Source organism: Colobus angolensis, unplaced genomic scaffold, assembly GCF_000951035.1.
Source record: "Colobus angolensis palliatus isolate OR3802 unplaced genomic scaffold, Cang.pa_1.0 Scaffold123, whole genome shotgun sequence".
NCBI classification, from domain to species: domain Eukaryota; kingdom Metazoa; phylum Chordata; class Mammalia; order Primates; family Cercopithecidae; genus Colobus; species Colobus angolensis.
The window spans coordinates 5,280,272-5,304,729 of record NW_012113475.1 but is presented as its reverse complement, the minus strand read 5'-3'; the positions used below and the strand labels follow the sequence as shown (position 1 = coordinate 5,304,729).

Genomic DNA, 24,458 nt, shown 5'->3' with positions numbered 1-24,458 from the left:
AAACAAACAAAAAAAATTAACACTAATGCTATATTTCAAATTTATAATTGACAGATGGTTTATACTGAAATTATCGCAGACATACACAAATATACACACACAGATTGTTTTTTCCATCTCTGAGTGAATTATCACATATTTGTCCCTATTAAATTTCATCGTACTTCTAATCACCTTGTTTTATTTGTAAAGGTCTTTATACATTCTTACAGTGTAGTTCTAGTCAATAATCACCCCTACTCAATATAGAGTAATCTGCATATTTAATAAGCTTACTCCCTATTCCATACTTCAAATCAACACTGAAAATGTTAATTAGAATCTAAGACCAATGCTGACTTATGGAAAAAATTTATTCAATATACCCTCCAAGGCTGACATTGAACTATTGATCACTACCTTGTGTATGGCCTACTAACAAGCTCTGACACAATAATACATAATAATACTACATGAAACAACGACCCAAATGAATACAGTGTGAATTCAAATGAGGAATCAATAATAATTTGTGATTTCCTCTATAAGATCTTTTGAAGAGCTCAAAAACATTAATCATGCTAGCAAAAATTTCACAGTGGGAAATAAAAGACTAGGAGAAATACGTTACCATGAATAAATGTAGGCTAATTTAATAGCCTATTTAAAGAACCAGTGAAACATTATTGTCAAAGTAAGGTAGAAGGTCATAGTTTCAGTGAGGCATCTAATGAACACGACTAAACCCCAAAATCCTGGCTCTTCATAACACAGGAACAGGGGACCAAGTCTCTACTGATAACTCAACATTTTCCAAATGCAAAAGATACATTTCTCTTCCCAGTCCAGTAGGTCTGTGAATTTCTCAAAATAAATATATTTTTTTATTTTTATTCTTAGAATGATTCAGAGAACATGTCCTCTATTCTCAAGTAGGTGATATTTCCTTTTTGAGAAATTTCAGGAAGAGTTGGTATTAAATACATATCTTGATGCCTGAGGGCCAGGTCTTATTAACTGCTATTTTGAGATTATAAATACCCAAACTGTTCTGCAAATGTGCTCCACACCCCCAAGTCAACAGCAAATCTTGCGAATTCTGTAGCATCGCTCTCAGAGAAGTACAATCGAAATCTGCATAAAAGCAGCCCACCAGCAAGCTTTTGACCTTATTCCTCGCCTTCGCCTTCCTCACCACTTGCCATTAGCTAGGGCATCTGGCTCTTATCTAGCATCATCCCTCCTTAGCATCAGGGCTTAAAAAATGGGGACTGTAGTAGGTGTGTGTGTGTGTGTGTGTGTGTGTGTGTGTGTGTGTGTAGGAGTGGAGGAGAAAGTCATTAAAATAAATTAAATATCTTTAGATGACAGGAACTATGGAGGAACTAAGAGCATCAGAGAATTAATGGGGTCAAACAGATACTTAGTAGTAGAGTGTGGAGCATACCAACATTACTGGCATGATCGGGAGGGTAGGGAAAGAAAAATGGGACTGGAAATACAGAACTAGAAAAAGAAAATAAGAAGATATGACAAAAAAAGATTTTCTTTTCCGATTTGCCTTTCAACTTAAGATATCCGTTAATCAGGTTTTCATGTGAGTATCAGTTTTATCTCACATCTTGTTTAATAAGATATCTCATTGGTATAGTTGATACAAAATTTTATGCCTGAAGGGACGTGGAAAATAACATCATTCAAACTGTGGAACAAATATTTGTGCAGTGAGCAAAGAATTGGATCACTTTTTTAAAAGATGAAAAACAGAAGTGCAAAGTGGTTTTAAAATTTGCCTTATTTTTTAGTAGGAGAAAAGAGACTTGAACCTAAGTCTTCAGTCTCCTTTAACAGTATTCTTCTGCCAAACAGCCCTGCCTGCCAACTCCAGTCTTGCTGATTTTCATCACTACTCTTCCCACATTAATTTCACAAAAGGATTCTCCATACTCAAACTACGTCCTCCACAATGACTAAGCAGTATACTCCAAGTATAGGGTTTTTTTTTTTAAACCATATCTATAAGTTTGTGGTAGACAGAATTTATTTATTCAGCAGACTTCAGTAAGGGAAGAAAATAACAAGAAATGGAGAAGAGACAGGACTTTATATTCTTGAGTACAGTACTTAATAGGTTTCTAGGCTTAAAGGAGCAAGATTGGGAAGAGAGAGAAAAAGAGAAGGATTTGATTTGTCAAGAATGATTCATCTTGTTCAGAAGAAGATTATTTTAGAAGCTGTGGAAGATTATGAAATTGGTGAAGTTTTTGTCTTGGTGAGCTCAGTGTAAACAGAGTCTGTGGAAATGCTAATATAGCCCTGTTCCTAGGAGCCACAGACAAACTGTGAGACAACTTTTAATTAAATGCTCACTGAAGGGTGGCTTTGAAAGACCAATATTCTTCTAGGAAATTTTAACTTTTTTCCAAAAGAGAGACAAAATTCTGTCTATGACATCGAGATGGCTGTACGTTTGGGAAACATCCATCACTGTAGTACTTAAGTGCTAGGACAAGTAAGCCATTTCAACACTAACAATAGAGAGTAAGGAGATGAATGTCTTCCTCTGCTGCAGTGCTTGTGTGTTCTGGAGTTAAGCCTATACAATTCTCTACTAAAATGAAACAGAAAGGCAGTATGAGCCAGGCCTCTCTCACTTCATCCACCTTCATTTTGGCTGCTCCTAATAAAGTGTGCAATTGTCTACTGAGAGCTATAAAAAAGGCACCCACTGGAAGACTGAAGAGTGAGTGGGTGACACAAAGGATACTCAGAGAGCATACCATTTTGGGTTTCCACTCTTATCCTGAAATAATAGGTCAAAGAAATGGCTTTCATATTTTTATCTAATTTTTTAAATGGGGTACACATACAAGTCATGGAGTTTCATACTCCCAGGTCAGATTCTAAAAAATGTCTTTCTAGTTCATTCAGTGAGTGAATATTTACTTGTAACCCACTAAGTACCCACGCAATATACTACATAAGGCACTGAACTGGTACAAAGATGATACAACAACCCTCAAGAATATGCATTTTAATAGGGAAGTAAAACAAGTAGAATAGTATTCCAATACAGAGTGTAAGTGAGGTAGATGTGAAGTGGTTCAAAAAAGGGAGACACTAAATGCAGTTATGAATATGTGGCAAGGATATACAGAATAAGTGGTATTTGAGCTGTGTATTATGAGAGAGCTAAATAACGATGAGTTAGGAGAGAAAACTTGCCTGGCAAATATGTATCCTGACCCAGGGGTCTTGCCAGTCTTTATTAGTAGCAACTTGATCTCAGTGCTAGTTAGTCACTAGCTAAGGTCAGATAACAGAGTGAATCATTCTTCCAAGCCCTTATTTATGCCTAAATCCAGATAAGGCTTCCAGATGCATCAGATTTTTGTTTGTTTGTTTTGCTTTTACTTTCGGGGGAATGAGAGGATTAAGCAGCAGGGCCAAAAGACAACCCTCAGCAAATCAGACCGTAAGGTAGGATGGTGACATCTGTGTCAGAAACGGTAGCTCCATAAGCAAGAAACTTTGAGATTTAGGTGAATCAGGTCAAAGGAACAATTAATGTATAGAATTGTGGACAAAATGACAAAAATACCATCAAAAATGGGGCAGAGAGAAAGACAGTCCAGGGAATCTACATGAGTGCCTGGAGAAAATGTAGAAGAATGGAAGCAAATGTTAGGTAGGGGCTGTCCATGAACTGTGCTATATTATTCATGCCTTTTGACTTTTTTTCATTTAATCTTTACACTAAACCTATGAAGTTGAATCTATCCCCTTTTTACTCTTAGGGAAAATATGGTTTATAATAATTATGAAATCCTGACAAAGTCATCGAGCTATTAAGTGGCAAATAATTTGAATGCAGATTTGTTTGAATCCAGTCTCCTATTACTGACGTTTGGATACCACATAACTTAGAAATACCTGGAAATAACTTAGCTAAACATCCTGCTGCCATTAATTCTTTTCTGCAAAGCTCTCTTTATTTCCTAAGAAACTTATAGTAACCCTTATGGATGTCATTTATTCATTTACTTATTTCATACAATAAAAGTTTAGTGTATTTGTAATTAGCAAACAATATGTTCCCCTGATAAAAAGTTACAGTGCTAGATTTCCTGGGTTTACTACCCTAGCTTTTAGTTTCATCATTTATAAAATAGAGATGATAATAACATATCTCTCATGGGGCTATTACAAAGACTAAATGAGAAAACCCATGCAAAGTGTTTAGAAAACTAGCTGTCACATAGCAAGCACTCAAGAAATGTTAGCTGCTCTTATTCATACTATTGCAGGTACTCTGAGAGGCACTCTAGCAGTACCAAGATGGATATAACATAGTCTTTGCTTTTGAAGAACTTAAAATCACAAAGAGAAGGCACATGTGTAGTAATGACTAATTATGCCTGGGAAAATGGAAGATACCAGAAGAGAGGGGGTTTTGAGCCATTTCAGGGAGAGAGAAGAGCATGTAAAGCTCCAGAAAGGCATGCAATGTCCCATAAGAGTCTAACTTGACTGTTGCATGAAAATGAGGAGTTCATTGGTGTCCCTGGACAGAAATGTGGATGGGCCAGAAGGGCTCAATATGCTTTGCTAATGGAATTGTATTCATCTTGATTGGATGAAGTAATAATCAAGTTTTTCAAGCCAATTTTGAGGATGGGAGAAGGTAACAGTCTGGACTCTACACTCCAGTGGATAAACTGTAATGGGAAGAGAATGGAGAGAGAGGAGCAATAGATAACATAAGGGAAAAGAAAATAAGATAGGAAGCAGCAGGCAGGGCAGTCATGATATTTTATTGACTCAAATCAATAAAGGGAAGAAAATCAAGCAGAAAATCAAGACTTGGAGAAAAAGATGGAGAAGAAATAGAAGAGGTGATTACAGTTAGCCAATACCTTATTTTAAAAATAGTTCTTGAAACAAATGATGCAATCCACTAAACAGGCTAATAAAGAAAAATTACCCAAGCATACCAATCAATAAAAAATGAAAAAGCATTTGTTAAAATCCAACACCTGTTCATGATGAAAAACACATGGAAAACTAGGAATAGAAGAGAACTTCCTCTACTTGAGAAATAATGTCTACAATAAAAAACTTGACAGATAATGTCATACCTAATAGTCAAAGACTGTTTTTCCAGCAAGATCAGGAGCAAAGCAGAGATATTCACTCTCACTACTCTTAATTTGACACAGTACTGTAAGCTCTATCCAGCAAAGAAAAGGCAAAATAGAAAATAAACGGTATACAGATGAGAAAGACAAATGATACAACCATCCGACTTTGAAAATGGCATAAAGTGTACCTAGAAAATCCCAAAGAATCTACCAAAAACTCCTAAAAGTAATAAATGAGCTTAGCAAGGTTACAAGTTATACCTAGGAAATCCCAAAGGATCTACCAAAAACTCCTAGAACTAAGATATGAGCTTAGCAAGATTATAAGATAAAATCAGCAGACAGAAAACAACTGTATTTCTATATCCTAGTAATGAATATATAAAAATTAAAATTAAAAATTTAATTGCTATGATTTTAATTCTCGTGTTCCTTCCAGAATTCATATTCAAACTTAATCCCCAGTTCAATAATATTAAGAGGGGGGCCTTTAGGAGACAATTAGGCCATAAAGCCTCTGCTGTCATGTCTGGGATTAGTTCCTTACCAAAAGTTTGATGGAATGAGTTTGTCCCCTTTTGACTTTCTATCTTTTCTGTCATGTGAGGACATAGCACAGCAGCCAGGGTACCATCTTGGAAACAGAAACCTGGCCCTCACCAGACTCTCAACCTGCTGGCACTTTGATATTGGACCTCCCAGCATCCAGAATTGTGAGGAAATAAATTTCTATTCTTTCTGAATTACTCAGTCCTAGGTATTTTGCTGTAGCAGCACAAATGGATCAAATAGAGACATACTAGTTAATTGCTGTAAATATACATGCATTAGACAACTTTAATGGCCTCTCATGCACACCTACATTTTCTCTCTCCCACATGTCCTCCTCTCCACAGATAAAGTTGTCTTTCTACAATAATGCCACTCTCCATTACCTCCAGGAAAAATTCCAAATTCCTTAATAAGTCTTACCATGCCCTTGACAACTTAGTCCCACTTTCCTTTTCTTTACAGAGTATCTGCCACTTGCTACCATTCTCTGTGTCCCCAGGCTTTAGTACCAGATTTGGTGATGCTTGAATTTCTAAGCATAATTAGATCATACTCACCTGTGAACACTTAGAAAAAAATTGCTCGATAATTATTTCCTTTTCAAAATGTAGACCAAGGTGATGGCAAAAATGCTGTTATGATATGCTCGGGAAAAGGGGTTCTTCTTTAGTAATAGAATATTTATGGATCTCTTTTTGTATCAGTTTGGAAAGCAATGTTACCCCAGATTAGTTAGATTCAGTGGCAGAATCAACTCAATATTTGTTTAGTCCAACCTTAAGCATTATGGAGAAGGAAAGCACTGAACACAAAAATATGGTAGGATGTTGGGATCTCTTTGAGTAGATCCAAGTTTAATTGCAGCTCCTGGGAATGAAAAAACTCGAGTTTTGTCACTAAAGACCAATTTGATTCTAAAGTTATTAATAAATATAACTGTGCAATCCTGATTTTCCCGTAGCTATTTTCACTTTTATGTGAACTAGGTAGCTCTTGAAAGTAATATTACAATAAAGGCAAACAGAACCAATGATGATGCTATTACCCAGTGCTTACTCTGAGGTACCTTCAAAGCTTCACATGCTCCATTTTACCATTGCCACTATTAGTCTAGTTATCAAGAGAAAAAAATTCATTCCAATTTCTAGGTGTTTGAAAACAATACCTTATTTTAAAATAGGTGTTTAACTATATGTTGTTACCTCTCAGTGGGAATGAAAAAGCCCAAATTGTCATTAGAGTCTTGTGGAAATGGCATTTTTTTCCCTTTAAAAACTGAATTGTGTCATACTCTGTCACATTATATTATATTAAACACAGGATGTAGTTATGATGTGCTGCCCAGATCACTGAAGGGATATGAAATTAAATTTATGGGTTATCTTTTCCAAGGAAATTTCCCTTTCAAAACTTTTATTAATAACAAGTGCCAGCCTGGGTGTGGTGGGTCACGCCTGTAATCCCAGCACTTTGGGAGGCCGACGCGGGTGGATCACGAGGTCAGGAGATTAAGACCAATCTGGCTAACATGGTGAAACCAGGTCTCTACTAAAAAAATACAACAACAAAAAAAACTAGCCGGGCGTGGTGGTGGGCGCCTGTAGTCCCAGCTACTTGGGAGGCTGAGGCAGGAGAATGGTGTGAACCCGGAAGGCAGAGCTTGCAGTGAGCAGAGATCATGCCACTACACTCCAGTCTGGGTGACAGAGCAAGACTCTGCCTCAAAAAACAAACAAACAAACAAACAAACCAAAAAACAAGTTCCAGTTAGATTAGATGCTCATAGATATCTAATTTTAAAAACAAGGTAAAATTTTATGAAATTACTCAGCTTCCCCTAAATAAATCTATTAGATTGCTCCTACCAATCTAGAAGAGTTTCTGTTAACCATCAATTCAAAGAAGCTGATTTCTCTCCCCCATCCCCGCCCCCTCCCCTTAACTGACATTCCTCTAACCACCTCTTCCCACTGTAGTCTGCAGAAGCAACGCTGAATTTTGGAAATGAAGCTATGGTTGGCATGTGTTTGCCAAAGGCACAGCAAAATTGGGATGGAAAAAGTGTACTGATACGCACTGCAGCTTCATTTAGTGATGAGCAAATCTTATGGATATAAATGATTAAGAAGCATGACATTGAATGCTACTTTGAAAAAAAGTTTCTCTTTTCTAAGAAAAATTAGAATCTTCCCAAGAAACTTTGGCATTAATTACAAATGAAACTTTGAATGTTTCCAAGAAACAGTGCAGGTAATTATGTTTACCAACACTGTTGGGGCATGAAATTAGAAGATATCTTTAAATTTCGGGAGGGAATCTGGCTTCTTTTAACTTATTTGGCTCTGATTCTCTCCTTCCAAAATTAGTCCAGTGATAATATTATAAGAAAGTAGAGATTTATTATACCCACTGATGACTTTAATAATGCCAGTTGGCATTGGAAAGGAATAATTTTTTAAAAAATGAATGCTCAGTTACTTTGGGCAGTAGAACTACACTTGAGGGAAACATGATGTGAAATTACAATCTTTTTCCATCAGGTTTTACTTTTAGACAAACCTATGGATGTAAAAATTTGAGACAGGCTTCTGCTCCCACTACTATTGCATAAAAGTCTAGATAAAAACTGGTGCTAGCAAAGTTAGTAATAACTAAATAACTCAGATTTACAGACATCACAAAGTCTGCAACCTCAGAGAAATATCAGATCAAGTGAACAAATTCTAGGAGCCACCACCAGATAAAAAAATAATTTGACAGGTAAGACCATGGATTGGTATCTGATTGATGTGGGTTGGACTCTCAACTCTGACACTTATTGAGTGTGTAATCTTAAGCATTATCCCCCAAAACTCTGTTTCTTCATCCATAGAATAGCAATAAGAGAAGTACTTGTATTATTAAGCTTATTCTGTGGAATAAATGAGATAACACATGTAATATGCTTAACTTCTGGTTCATTATAACTTCTCAGTCAATGTTAACCATGATTTTTTGTTTACTACTATGATAGTTGTTCACTGCATAGGATCAGTTATTTCATTTAAAGTTTTTATGATTTATTTATTTAAAAACATTTCAAAGTCAGATATGAACTACATAAATTTTGAGCTTTAAGGATACCCAAAATGTGACACATTCAACATAATTGATAGGAAATATATTAATGAAATAAAATACTCAATTTTAATGATTAAGAACTATTTTGCTATTTGCCATTTGCAACAACATGGATGAACTTGGAGGATGTTACACTAGGTGAAATAAGTCAAACACAGAAAGACAAATATTATATGATATCACTTATATGAAGAATCTAGAAAAGTCAAACTTTTAGAAGGAGTAGTAGGATGGTGGTTGCCAGGGGCTAGAGTATAGGAGAAATGAGGAGATGTTGGTCAAAGGGTACAAACTTTCAGAAGATGAACAAGTTGTGGGAATCTAACGCACAGCATGGATGGTGCATTTGATTGTGGTAATTGTTTCACAATACATATGTATATTGAATCATCACATTGTGTACCTTAAATATGTTCAATTTTTATTTGACAATTAAACTATTTTTCTTAAAATGACTTCTATTGGTTGGATTTGCCAAAGTCTTACCCTGAATGGTGGATACCAGTTATAGACATAATTAACTCATGTTGGGATATATGCCTACACGCCTACAACACAAAAGTCATCTAACTTTTGATACTCAGACCAGTTGAGGATTTGGAGAATTTCATCCTTTACATCCCTTAGCAGTGGAAAATGCTATGACAAGTTTCTTCTTGTGTTCTCTAAAAACTAAGATCCACACAGAAATTCAAGTTGAAGTGTGGTGTGGGAACTAACATGATGCAGTTAGAATGTAGGCTCAGGAACCAGATTTAAGGTTTGGTCTTTACTTAGTCACTTACTAGCCGCAGACTTTGGGTGAGTTACTTATCCTCTCGACTTTAGTTTTGTCATTTATAAAGTGAGTTATTGATTGTATGTATTTTTGAAGATGATGGTAAGTTTTAAATGAGCTAATGCATATAAAACACTCATCAAAAGATCTGGCATTTTATAAGTGATCAATAAATGTTTATTATTATTTTCATAATTTTACTCATTTCATTGATCTTTTGGCTGGGCTGTTGTAATCATTTTCATATTGCTTAAAGTATGATGCTTATGGGGTCACCAGTATAAGATTTCCCTCAATGGTATAAGTTTCACTGTGTATGATTTGTAATTTATGTCACACATAGATCTGGTTACATGGACAATACATTGGGGGAATATGAAGTTTCTGTATCAAAGGAATAATTGGAAAACAACTTGAGCAGCATGATTTGATGAGAGAAACTAGAAACATCATTTTTATGAATGGATAAAATAATTGACTACTTATTAGCATTATTGTTTCAATTTGTATAATGAGCAAATTGAAAAAAATACCCTACTTATTTATAGATAATTCTTATTTTTTTTGGTATTATGTTATAATAGTTTTATGGCTACTAATGAATTTACATTCTTTTTAAAAGAAAATAACTACTCACATTATCTTTTCCAAACAAGTTACATTCCTAAGGAATTCCCTGACATATCTAATTTTCTGAATTTGAATTTCCAGCTTTTTGGGAAATGAATGTTCAACTTTAGGAAAATTCAAACTTATCCTGGGATGAATAAACATTTTCAGGAAAATTTTTCTTAAAACCATATATAGAACATTATGTTCTAATAAGGCAGATATTATACTGTAGTGCTGATCTTATAGCATGAAACCACAAAAGCAAAACTGGCCGTGGTGGATAAAAGACCCTTGGGCTCTACAGGCTCATGGAAATGGCATATGTGAATTGGGAGACACCAGTTTAGGTAACTTTTAGGATTAAGTAAGTGCATCCCACCATTCCAACTGCAGCTAGTAAACAGCAGCAATAAGAACCACATGAAGTATAATATAATGAAGAGAAAAACAGAATGAGGTCACTGAAATACTATAATTTTCTGTTGATTGCTATTCCCCTCCCTTTTCTTTTCTCCCCAATCCCAAGTCATCCATCTATCTCTCATCTATCTGTACCTATTCAACTATTTATTCTGACAGTACATAATGGGACAGATTCAAGGCAAAGATTTTCTTTTAAGTTTGACTCTTTTTTTTCTTCCTTTTCACAATGTTAGCCAGACATAGTCATTCTTTGTGGATATTAAAATTCTGAAGATGTGTTATCCTTCCAGGAAAATGTGAGAAACAACATTCAAATAGTAGCCAAAATTTTATTTTATAAAAAATGCTCTACCAATACTGCATTTTCAGGACTTGGACTAACCAGTGCTACTCTGCAGTAACACAAAATTGATCCTTTACTCAAAGGGAAGTTGTATATTTATTATAAGACACCATATACTTATTCTCAGATAGCTTTGGCCACTCATCATTTCTCATGCTTTGTGGCTAATGGAAACATTGTCTACTTACTGGATGGAACTTTCAATGCGTGTGATAGTGAGGAAAGCAGCGAGGTTTGCTGTGTAAGATGAGATAACAATCAAAGCAAATAGCCACCAAGCCCCCATCATCATTCGGGTAGCCAGAGTCGTGTACGGGACCTCTCCACCTGTGGAAAGAAGCAAAGAGATAAAAAGAACATCATCTAGCATTTATTGAAGATCTGAAGTCATCTATATTCAACACCAAATTAACTTTCAAGTAGTGAGAAATTTTTCTGCTTAACATCAACGTAGATCTCTATATGTTCATCACTCCATATTTAATTCTCTTTTATGAGATTATGAAAGATCCGGCCAAAAGAAGCATGATAAATATTTAGTATGCCATGTTTAAATGATAGTTCTTCTCCCTTCCTGTTCAACCCTATAAATTACCCTTTTATTAGAATCACAGTATATAACTTTATTTCCAAGGGCTTGATTATTCATTAGTTAGGTGATATTAATACTGATATGCCTATATTTAATGGAAATTTTCAGATTTCCAGCTAAATAAATAATATTGAATTTTTGTTTTGTTATATTCTCTTGAAACATAGCTTGTTAATGATCACGGGATCACACATATTAGTGTTGGCTTCAGCATCACATACTTGTTTTGTTCTACTTTCAATTGACTTCCTATTCTTACAGTCTTGTTGCAGAATCCTCTTTTCCATCTTTTAAATGTTGGAGTGTTCTTGGGCTCAGTCCTTAGACTGCTTCTATTCTTTGTCCATAGTCTCACTCTGGATAATATCAATGAGTCCCCTGACTTTGACTATGATCTACAGTATACTTCAATAACACTAGAATTTATATTTCTAGCCCCCTACCCTGACTCACTCTAGAGAGCTATAGATAAAGGCCTACATGATTCTCACTTGGAATCCAATATGCATCTCTAACTTATGACTTCTAAAACAGAACTCGTTTTATTTTACTCCTAAATTAACTCTCCTTCAAGCCAGTCCATACCATGTCAGGGAATAGCACCACTATTTACTTTATTTCTCAGACCCAAAATAGGAATTTTCAAACATCTTCTTCAATAGCAAGTCCTGTCACCTTTACATTCAAATCACATCCCAAATCCTATTTCATCTCATCCTGTCTACTGCTGACACCCAATTCAAAGATGACATCTTTGACTCTACTACTGAATGGCTCATGTGGTTTCCCTATTTGTCTACCTTCTAGAGAGTACCACTCCTAAGTCTATTACTATGGTGCTCTTATAAATGAAAATCAGATCAATGGGATTCGCTTGATCAAAGCTCCCAGTGGCTTCCCAGAACTCTTTAACAAAATAAAATAAAAAATCTCTACCAAGGCTTACAAGGCTCTATATATACTCATCTTAGGTCAGTTGTCTGACTTTCTTTCTTACCATTCTCTCAATGGCTTTCTTGAAAGTTCCTCTATAGAGCCGTGCCAATATATGTCCCAGGGCACTTGTATTTGCAAATGGTTATGCCTAAAATTCTCTCCTCTATAATTCATAAATTCTGTCTTCTTAAATTTTTTTTCAGGTTTCTGCTTGGAGGATATCTTTTTATAAAAATATTTTATCACCACTCTATCTAAAATAACTCCTCACAACCCTACACTGCCAATTCCTTTATCTTTTTAAAAATAACAATGTATTAGGCTTTAAACATTTTTGTTTATTTCTGTCCTGTATAATTTTTGATATAGGAATAGTCCCTGACCCATGTTAAGTGGGTAATGTTTTTTGAATGAGTATGTGCTGTGTTAGGGACTAACTTGTTTCTCTCCCAAATTCATGTCCTGAAATTCTAACCCACAATATGATTATTTGGAGATAGGCCCTTTAAATAAGTAATTAAGGTAAAGTAAGATTGTAAGCATAGAGTTCTAATCCAACATGACTGATGTCCTTATCAGAAGACGAAGAGACACCAGGGATGCACATGCACAGAAGAAAGGCAATATGAGGACACAGAAGAAGGTGACTATCTGCAAGTCAAGGAGAGAGGCCTCAGGAGGCACCAAACCGGTTGACACTTTGATCTTGGACTTCCAGCCTCCAGACCTTTGAGGAAGTAAATTTCCATTGTTAAGCCACTGAGTCTGTGTTATTTTTTATGGCAATATTGTTAGACTAATACATGCTATATATGAACTATTAACAGGCCTTCTAAAAGGAGTTAGTTTTATACTCACAGTGGAAATAAATCAAAGAGATATAATACTAGATTCATGTAGTTCTATCAATATGTGAATGACAACAGGATTTGATTTTTGATTTGCTATAATATCAGGCATATTTTTATTACAACCATTAGTTCTCATTATGTAATATGTCTAAATTTTTTATGTAGTGTAAGTACACCCTTTGGTTATATTCTAAGCTATTCCCCTGATGTGTTGTATTCAGAACAGGCTGAACTCTGATATCTGGAACACATTTTTCAAAATAAGTTACAATGCATTTTATATACTTTCTTCTTCAAAGCAAAATAAATATTTACCCAGCTTTTGAAAGGTAAAAGCAAAATAAAATATTTATTTTTACATCCACATGAGGATTTTCTGGTCAAAATAGCTAATTGAAAAAATAATAATAAAATGTGAACCAGATGATAGCCAAAGACTAAAAGATGTTAATATGTATAACAAAAGTAGAACAATACATTTATGAATGAAAGTGCTAATTGGGGGTTCATTTCTATTAAAGTTTTAGCCTTGATTAGAGTTGCTATCACCCACATAAAAGCATACTTGAGTTTTTTCATCTTTGTTATAAAAACTGCAATTCAAGGAGCTCAAATAATCTTGCAGAATGCAAATAAAATGTTATTTGATCATTACACTTAGGAATAAAATATTAAAAGTAATGGGAATCTTGACTTCCAATTTTGGTAATGGTTGGTGGATGAAGCCATTCAGAACAATCCTCCCACTGACAACAACTAGAAAAATTGAACATATAATGCATTTGCAGAGCTAAAGAGGCAGTAAAAATTTACAGGCCCAGAGTCCTGGAGAAGAAAATAACCCAGAAAGATAGTTTCATATTTGGAAGTGCTTTTCCCTGAGGGGCACATGCCAATTTATAAACAGAAAGCTAAGAAACTAACAAACTGAGGAATACTTGAAAAGTATTCAATGCTTAGGTGGTAACAAAATTGGGGTCCAGGACTTGTCAAATGAAGGTGGGACTGAGATAACAAGAAAATCCCCAAATAATCAGAAATGAAGCCATGAGTCAAAGAAAATCACCAGAGAAATGGAAAGTACTTTGAATAGGATGATAATAAAAATACTCTGTATCAAAATTTCACAAGTTTTGATAGTAGATGGGATGCAGCTGAATTGTATTGAGGAAAACTGATAGGCTGTAATGTGTAAGAAAAGTAGTCTGAGCTACTTATCAAGTTTAAGAAGTCAAAAAAAAAAAAAACAAAAAACAAAACAGCAAGTTAAATTTAAACAAGTACAAGGAAGAAAACAATTAAGAGCAAAAATTAACAAAATAGATAAGAAATACAATGACGAAAGTTGATCTGACAGAAGTTTGGTCCTTTAAAAAGACCAAAATAAGTTGTTGAAACTTATAAGGAAAATAAGTGAAGGCACAAAAATATAACAGGAATTTTAAAAGCACATTGTTACAGATGTTACAGATAATAGAAGGATAACTTATGTACAAGTTTATGCCAGTAAATTTGAAAATTAAGATGATATGGACACATTTCTAAAAAAATTCCTCCCCAAAGAAATAGAAAATATAAATGATTTGTAACTATCAAAAACTTCAAATCTGGAATTAAAACCTACCCACCAAAAAATGCAAGGCCAGTGGTCTTACTAACAAAATCTACCAAATATACAAGGGAGTAATTAACTTTAGTTGTACACAGATTCCTCATGAAGTTAGAAAAAAGCAAGACACTATTCAATCCATTATATAAAGAAAGCACAACTTTGATAACAAAACCTGACAAAGTTATTCCAAGAAAATGAAATTACAGGCCAATCTTTCACATGATTGTAGATTCAAAAGATAAATAAATTAGCAAACAGAGAATTGCATAAATAAACAAACAGATCAGGTTTATTATATAAAAGCAAGATTGGTTTGGCATTAAAAAAATCAATCATTGTAATTCACTACATTAGGACCAAAAGAGAAAAATTATATGCTCTTCTTGGCAGATGAAGAAAAGGTACAGATAAAAGTTCAACATTCAGTCTTAGAAAAACAAAAACAAAACAAAACAAAAAAACAAAACCTAGAAATAACCAGCAAACTAGAAACTTTAGAAAGTGTTCATTATTTTTATGAAGAGTACTTCAAGAAAATCTATATCAAGTATCACACATACTAATAAAATAAAAATTTTTGACTGTCTTAAAGGATACAAATTGCTAACATTTCTATTCAACATTGAATTGAAGTTGTGCTGGACTCTGTAGTCCAATAAAAAAAATTAGAAAAAAGTATTTAAGAATTGGAAAGAATGAAACAAAAGTTATGGATTAGTGATGGTATGAATGTGTATGTAGAAATCCAAGAGAACAAAGGATAAATTACTAAAATTAATAAATTACTTATCAGCTTGCTATGTTACAGAATTAATGTTCAAAAATAGATTATATTTGTATATAATAGCAACACTTACAACATAGAATTAAAAAACAGATATCATCTGCAATAGCATTAAATGATCAAATAACTAGCAACAAACTCATTTAAAGATATGAGAGCCCTCTACATGAAAAACTGTAAAACTATTTTTTAGTAAAATAAAGGAAGATATAGCATGTTCATTGATTGAGAGACTTAATACTGTAAAGATATAAATTCTCCTCAAATTGATCTATAGATTCAGTCAGTGAATTTCCAGTTAAAAATCCCAGGTTGTGTGTATGTGTGTGTGTACAAGTAAATGTGCTTGAAGCTGAATGTAAAGTTTATATGAAGTTGCACAAGGACAAAATGTGCCAAGATACTCTTCAGGAAGAAGAAAAACCTGGCTCTTGATGACTATAGATTAATATAGTAATTAAAACAGTGGGTTAGTTGTACAAGGATAAACCAAATAAATCAATGAAAGTTGTCCATGCATATATAGGCACTTGATTTATACCCAGCTTGCACTAAAGTGTGTACTACAGGGAAAGGGAGGTCTTTTCATTAAGTAGTTCTAAGTTAATTAGACATATGTATGAAAAATAATGAAACTTGTCTCTTAACTCATACTATACACAGAAATCAATGCCATGCAGCCTATATATATAAATATAAAAGGTAAATAATAAAGCTTCTAGAAAACTATATAGGAGAATATAACTACAAGTTTGGGTAGAAAAGGATTTATTAAACAGCACAAAATGCATTAACACAAAGAAAAGATTAATAATTTGACTGCAATAATACTTCGTAGTTAAAAAGATATCATAAAGAGAGTGAAAAGACAAGCCACAGTATAAGTTATTTATAATATATATGCTTAACAAAAAATTATCAATAAATATTAACTCCTATAAATCAACAAGAATAAAAGAGACAACAATCAGAAAAATGGATAGGAGGTTTCATAAAAGATGATAACCAATGGCCAATAAATATATGAAAAGGTAGCAATCTCATTAACTATTAGGGAAATACAAAATAAAAAAATACCACTCCACAGTCACTAGAATGATTAAAATAAAAAATATACAACAGCAAGTGTCAGCAAGGACATGGAACTATCAGAATGCTTGTACCCTGTTGTTGGGATTGTAAATTGGTTCAGTCAATCAATCTGATAAACAATCTCTGAAAACTAATTTATGCATATCTTAGAATCCAGCAATTTCCCCCTTTAGGTATACCCACTAGATGAATGCACATACCAAGAGACAGAAATGTTAGAAGCATTGTTATAACAGTCTAAACTGGAAACAACCCAAATATACTTTGAGAGTAGACTGGATACCTCCTTACATATTTTAAGTTTGGCCTGAAGGTTTCTTCATGCATAGTGAACTGTGACCTAACTGGATGTATAAACAGATTGTAACCTACTCTTGTACCAATCACAGAGTTTCAGCCAACTATAGGTGACTAACTGTTCAAACTGTGTTCAAATAAGGCAAATGTGGAGCTGTAACCAATCCAGCTGTTTCTGTACTTCACTTCCATTTTCTGTATGTCACTTTCTTCTTTCTGTCCATAAATATTATCTAATCTTGTTAGCAGACCCAAGTTGCTTTGAACCTATCTGGTTTGAGTGGCTCCTCGATTCCTGAATGGCTCTTTGCTCAATTCAACTCTGTTAAATTTCATTCGTCTAAAGTTTTTCTTTGAACACAAACAATAAAATGTTGCACAACAATGAAAACAAGCAAATCTCACTTATACACAACACCATTAATGGGTTTTACAAACCTAATGTTGGGTAAAACAATTCACACTGTATAATAATTGTTCAAAAGCAAGTAACATGAATGGCAGTGCTGATGATCCCATGTGTGGTTACCTTTGGGGAGAGTGAAAAATGATTGAGAAAAAGGCCATGGGGGCTGGGTCACTGGTAATGTTCTATCTTTCCCTAGGTGGCAATTACACAGGTGGCCCATTGCTGGCAATTCACTGAGCTGCACCATTTGTTACGTACTTTTCTGTATGCAAATAATACTTCACAATTAAAAACTAAATAAGAGAAGAAAAGGAGAATAGTGAATTTAATGATGATATGTTTTCTTTCTCCTTATTTTATCCACAATTAGAAAAAAAAGATGCACTTTCATAGAGTCAGGATGCTGGAAGAGATAATTAGGTAAAGGGCAAAACAATTATATGCCAAGTTAAAAAAAAAAAACCATAATCTCACCTTACTAAAAAAATATTGTAAAAATTAGCCTGATACTTTAGGACACTTCAGGGTGTGCAAAGGTCTGATTCTGAAGTTGGGTATTTGGATTCCTATAACCCCTGATGAATTTAAAGTACTCTGCTACAGCATGAAACATTTTTCTTTTCCAAATGACTCCTCTGTTTTAAAGAAAATCTTCTTCACCGGATTTTTATTTTGATGTGATTGTTTCACCACATGAAAAATTACATTAACCTTGCTACTGTATACATTAGCTTACTCATAAAAGTTGTTAAAAATAAGCAATTTCTTCAGGCAAGTTTGGGAAATTTGATAAATCCATTTGAGTCAGGCAAAAATTCATTGTTCTAAGTCTTATTCTGTGTGAGTATATATGTATCTTTGTTTCCATGAAATATGAAAAAGTAATTGTTGAAGAGTCTCCAATTTGTCTGTTTGGTAAATCTACTTCTTATGGGTTTAAAGACTCACAACATTTTTAATTTGTAATCTGGAATGATGGGATTCTTTTATAAATTATGATTAGAAAAAAATGGGAGAAAACTAATTAATACCTTTTTTTAAAAAAATAAACCTTCCTTTTTCAAGAGTTGGATATTTATTGGAAACAGGTTACTAACAAAATGGCTAAAAACTCATAGCAAATAGAAAATTATTATTCAAGTAGACTGAATAGTTCATGTAAACTGATCAATTAAAATATACATAAATATTAGAGTGTTTTATACTTACAGAATCACAATGTAGAAAAACAAAGAAGTATATTGTTGGAATTGGTGTGGAAGTCATTGCCAGCATAAGCATATTCTACATGTCAAAACAGGAGGAGATATTGTATATATCATCTCTGAAATGCTTCATTTATGCCAGTCACCTTTATATAAGTATTTCTTAAAGTTTATTAATAGGCAAATTGAGAGACACTGTGACCGTATCTGTTAATGTTTTATTTTTTTGGCAGAAGATGTGGGGGTAACAAGGAAGTGAACAAGAGATACAAGTGCGGTTTCCTGTTGTCCACAGCATAATGGGTTCACTATATTAACCCATTTGCAAGCTAGGGCAGATTTTCTACAACATGACATGTCTATCACCGGTATAAGAGATGACTTTTAGTGGTAGGGAGAGATAGCACAAAAATCATATCGTGTTACAGTGAGAAAGTTGTTCCATTTACAATTACCTTTTAGTTTGTATGTATGTATGTACGTGTGTGTGTGTATACATATGTATGTATTTATTATACTTTAAGTTCTGGGATACATGTGCAGAACCTGTAGGTTTGTTACATAGGTATACATGTGCCATGGTGGTTTGCTGCACCCATCAACCCGTCATCTAGGTTTTAAGCCACTCATGCATTAGGTATTTGTCCTAATGCTCTCCCTTCCCTTGCCCCCCAACCCCCAAGAGGCCCCGCTATGTGATGTTTCCCTCCCTAGGTCCATGTGTTCTCATTGTTCAATTCCCACTTATGAGTGAGAACATGCGGTGTTTGGTTTTCTGTTCCTGTGTTAGTTTTCTGAGAATGAGTTTTCCAGTTTCATCCATGTCCTTGCAAAGGACACGAACTCATTCTTTTCTAAGCTTGCATAGTATTCCATGGTATAAATGTGCCATATTTTCTTTATCCAGTCCATCATTGATGGGCATTTGGGTTGGTTTCAAGCCTTTGCTATTGTGAATGGTGCTGCAATAACCATATGTGTGTATGTGTCTTTATAGTAAAATGATTTATAATCCTTTGGGTATATACCCTGTAATACCATGGCAAGAGCAAAGCCTCAGATAATAAGGTTCTGAAATTTTGATTTTATTTTTACAAAGAAAATTCAAATCTCAAACTCCATTTGGCATTCAATGGAACTAATTTATATTCAATAATGTTTCATTTACATTAAATTTAGTTATTTTCTATTGAATGCAATGACATTACTTTTAAGCTGTTAGTGAATATTACCATTATTAACAGTAATATAAACCCTTCTGTAATCTGAATTTCAAGCATTCCAATCTCCTATGCCATCTTCAAACTTTTGAGCTTCCTCCCTCCATCAAGCCTGCAGTCCCTCTGGGATCTAAGACTCACTGACCCTGCTCATTTTTGTTGTCACTCTCCACCCTCGTAGACACACTTCCTTCTTAAATTTAGTAATTGAAACGGAACCACAAAAAATGAGATTGAAATCAGATTGCTCCGGTATCTATGTAGCACATACTGATGGGAAATGGAACTGTGACAATTTATAGCCTGTGGTTACATTATGATTGTTCAAATAACTACCAGTGTTGGCATGGAATGAAGTGCAGGTGGAACGCAAGGCCATGGCAATAATAGTGATTTCGAAGACTGTGGTTCCAGCTAACTGCTCTGAAGCCTCCAAATGAATACAGGGTGCAAATGAGAAACTTAAGGCCATGAACACTCAGCTCAGAAATAAGGTAAAATTTTAATGCCTTGATGGCAGCTTTGAAGAACTCTCTTAATCCTGTAGTTTTAGGGTAGATACTGCTGAGGACAAGATTAAGGTTTGACTGTAGCACAGTTTAATTGCTGATTAAATCTTCTGCCATATAAGATATCTCATGCATTGATAAGAAATTTGAACTTTCAAATTCTTCTGAACCTCCTTGTTATTGGAAGCAACCTCTCACCACTTCTGAGGGAATCAGTCTTCTTCTGCACAAATGCTTTTCAATAACTTGACATAGGAAATTTCACAGATCTCTTTTGGACTCACCACATTACTCCTTATTGCCTCCATGCTACAAATTAGGTTCCAAAATAATTGAGTCAGAGAAATACAAAGCCCACTTATAAAAGTTTACACCAAATAGAATGACATTAAGTCTCTATTAGGGCAAATATATTGTCATGGGTGGTAATGATTTCGTATTTGGGATTTAATGTGCTGACTTGATACTTGGACAGGGGGTGGTGGTAATTCATTAGATTGGCTAATTAAAGAATGAACCAAAAATGAATGGAATTTGAAAATAACCTATATACAACCTCCCTGGCCTACTGTAGAGATTCAGGGAGGTGGGAATGTTGGAATGAATCTGTTCCAAGAAACTTGGTCACCTCTCTTACATGAGAGGGCCACTCCCTACACACAGACATTAAAAAATCACATGGAAGGGGGTAGAACACAAGCATCTCTGAAGAGTTCTGTGTTCCTGTCCCCTGAAGTCTCAGCTAACAATGCTGAGAATGCTGCAATAAATTGCATTTGTTGATCCAAAATGAAAGCAGTATCCCAGGTAAAGGCTTGGTGTGGATGACTAGCTATAAGAGATGAGGTAAAATTACTACAGTGAGTCATAGCTGTTTATTAGCGGTAACTGAAGTGTATTGATCTTCAGAGAACTGCAGAAATAGTTCATTGATCAGAGTGACCTTAAAGATAAAATAGGTGCTTCTATTTATATAATTTACATAATATACAACCTATTAATTATAGGTTATACTTAATAAACTGTTAAGGTGCTTCTTGGTATGTATGGATAGAAAAATTCCGCATCTGAGGGCAGAAACCTAGCCTCAATTGCTGAGTGGGAATTTAGAGCCTCTTACCTAGTTCCCAGAATGAAATCCAGTGTATGTATCCATTGTATATATTCAGAAGCCCAATATTGAGGAAGGGGTCAAGGTAGCATTTTTTGATATGTCCTTTTTGGCATCTTTAACGTGATTTTCAGTAGTAAAGGTCAGGTCTAACCTACAATTTTGTATCCTATTTACTACATCTTCAATGGCTGAATGATATTTCTCAGTCAGTTCTACTATAGCTTATTTAAGTATTCTCCTAATTTAGAAAAGTTGGAGGTTTTTATTCTATCACATATTACATTGCTATAAACATCTTCAAACATATAATGTTTTAAATATTTTGACTTATTCTCTTTTGACAGAATCCATGAAGAAAAGCTATTTTGTGAATGAAGTTAGTTTTTTATATCTCATACAAGTGAAAAGAATTTTCAAACACATTTTATAACATGATTTATTGAAAAAATAGTGATAGGTAATGTCATTTCTCTATTTTTGCTGTGGTTCATTTTAGGTGTCAACTGGATTCAGGAACAGACAACTGGTAAAATGTTACTTCTGGCTGTTTCAGTGAGGGCTTCCAGAGAAGACTGGTGAGTGACTTAGCGGACTGAGGAAGATTCACCCTCAATGTAGATGGGCACCATCCAATTAGCTGGCGGCCCAGACAGAACAACAAAGGAGAGGAAAGGATTTCTTCTCTGTCTCCTGGAGCGAAAACACACTGTTTTCCTCCTGCCCTGGGACATCAGGACCCCTGGTTTTCTGGCCTAGGGACTCCAGGACTTAACACTAGTTCCCCACCCCATCCCCATTCCCAGGTTCTCAGGCCTGTGGCCAGGGACTGAGAATTACATCACCAGCTTCCCTGGTTTTGAGGCTTTTCTTAGCGTTTCAGAATCTCTAGGTTGCAGACAGCCTGTCACGAGAATTCTCAGCCTCCATAATCATGTAAGCTAATTTCCCTAATAAATCCCCTCTCAAATATCTATAGCTACATCTATATCTGTATATATATAGGCATACTTTGTTTTATTGAATTTCACTTTATTGAACTTCACACAATTTTTTTTTTACAAACTTATTTTTACAAATTGAGGCTTTGTGGTAACCCTGTGTTGCAAAGCACAATTTTCCCACAGCATGTGCTTACTTCATGTCTCTCCATCAGAATTTTTTAGCAATAAAGTATTTTTTAAACAAAGGTATGTATACTGTTTTTTAGATATAATGCTATTGGACACTTAAAAGAACACAGTGTAGTGTAAACCTAACTTTTATATGCACTGGAAAATAAAAATTGTGTGACTCACTTTATTGGGATATTTGCTTTACTTTGGTGGCAAAAACCGAACCTGCAATATCCTCGAGGTATGCCTCTATGTATCCTATTGGTTCTGTCTCTCTTGATAATCTGACTAATGCAATTGTTATTTCAGTTAGTTCTAAATGACTAAATATTGTTATGGACTGGCTATAGGTCTATTTGCAAATAAACAAAAGAAGGCTACAAGGAATTAGATCATGTAACTGAAATGGAAATTTCCCGTAGACTTCTCTGTCTTAGTATTTACATGTCATCGTCATTATAATACACGTAAAGCTTATAAATAGCAGTTTCTTCTTTCCACCACTTTTACATTATTTGTGCTCTTCTAGTTTGAAGAGTTCCATGCTGGATGAATAATGCATTTCAGTTTTAATATATTTTAATGTTAATGGTTAAAATATTAAATGTTTATATTTAACATTAACATGTTAATTTAATAATATGAAATTATATAATTTAATTTTATCACATTTAATCTACTTTTAAATATATAGAGTTCTTTTATACATACAAATGCCATCTATACATATTTACTTGAAATAAGAATGTTCTGAGCAAATAAAAATGTTATTTCAACATTAGAACTTCCTACAGGAGATGATCTTTATAATTTTTGAAACTTCACTTAATACAAGCAGTTAAGATTGTTTTACCAAACCCAATACCATAAAATATTTCTGATGAGCAGATATGAAAAATGCTAAATTAAAAATTATAATCAAATTAAATGGGTGCCAGTTACCACACATAAACCTTACAGGCTGATTTTAACTTTTAAGTGCCAATTGCTATAATTCATATCAGAAGTAAATTGCATTGTATTACACAAAAACGTATTACTTGGCAGCTTTTTACTTTCACAATGCTTTTGTTACTCTAGCCTATATAAAATTCCCACTGTTTCTAAAGAGCTAGGGAATAAAAGAGCTCATTGAATATCAATCACAGATTTCAGGTTTCCAGTTTGCAAGGTGGGTTATTTATAATTTGACACAGTTGTATGTTAATTAATAGTACAAAATATTGAAGTAAGTGCTGCATTGAAATATAAACTCTCTTAAGTGCAATGTTAAGAACATATGGGTAATACACATAATGTTTACCATAATTCCCTACCACAAATTGATTAACTTTCCTGTCTCCAAGGATAGTGGCAGGGATAGCATTTAGAAACCCTTTTTGTAAATTCTATCTCTAGGTCTCATTTAATAAAACCTTTTATTCCTTTGTTGTACTAATTGCTTTGCATTCAGTTCTACTGGACAGTCTGATCATAGTATGAATGAAATGCACTACATCCATTGAAAAGTAGCTTGTTATACAAGAACTTTATTGGGTCAGGCAAACAAGTTTTCCAGAACATTAATTAACAAATTTCTTTTTTATGGGGCTGCTAAATCCATTTTTAAGTGGTAAGTTTACTCTTTTACAGATTCTGAAATGACATCAAAATTAGAAGTTCTTTTATATGTTTTAAGAGAGTATTTCTAAATAAGCTTCTGAATGTCTGAAATTGAATGCTTTGGTTGAAAGGCTAGGTAGTATTTCTGGCTGTTAATTGGAATTTCCACTAATTC

The 24,458-nt window shown here is 34.2% G+C and overlaps 1 protein-coding gene across 2 annotated transcripts in view; it reads right to left on the bottom strand.

Annotated features, from left to right (window-relative positions):
• The window catches only part of GRID2 (glutamate receptor, ionotropic, delta 2), a 1,517,061-nt gene that overhangs the window by 259,702 nt on the left and 1,232,901 nt on the right, over nt 1-24,458 (bottom strand). For both annotated transcript variants that reach the window (XM_011932743.1, XM_011932751.1), the window contains one exon: nt 11,137-11,275. In XM_011932743.1, coding sequence (XP_011788133.1) covers nt 11,137-11,275 — 139 coding nt within the window. The remainder of the gene's footprint in view (nt 1-11,136; nt 11,276-24,458) is intronic.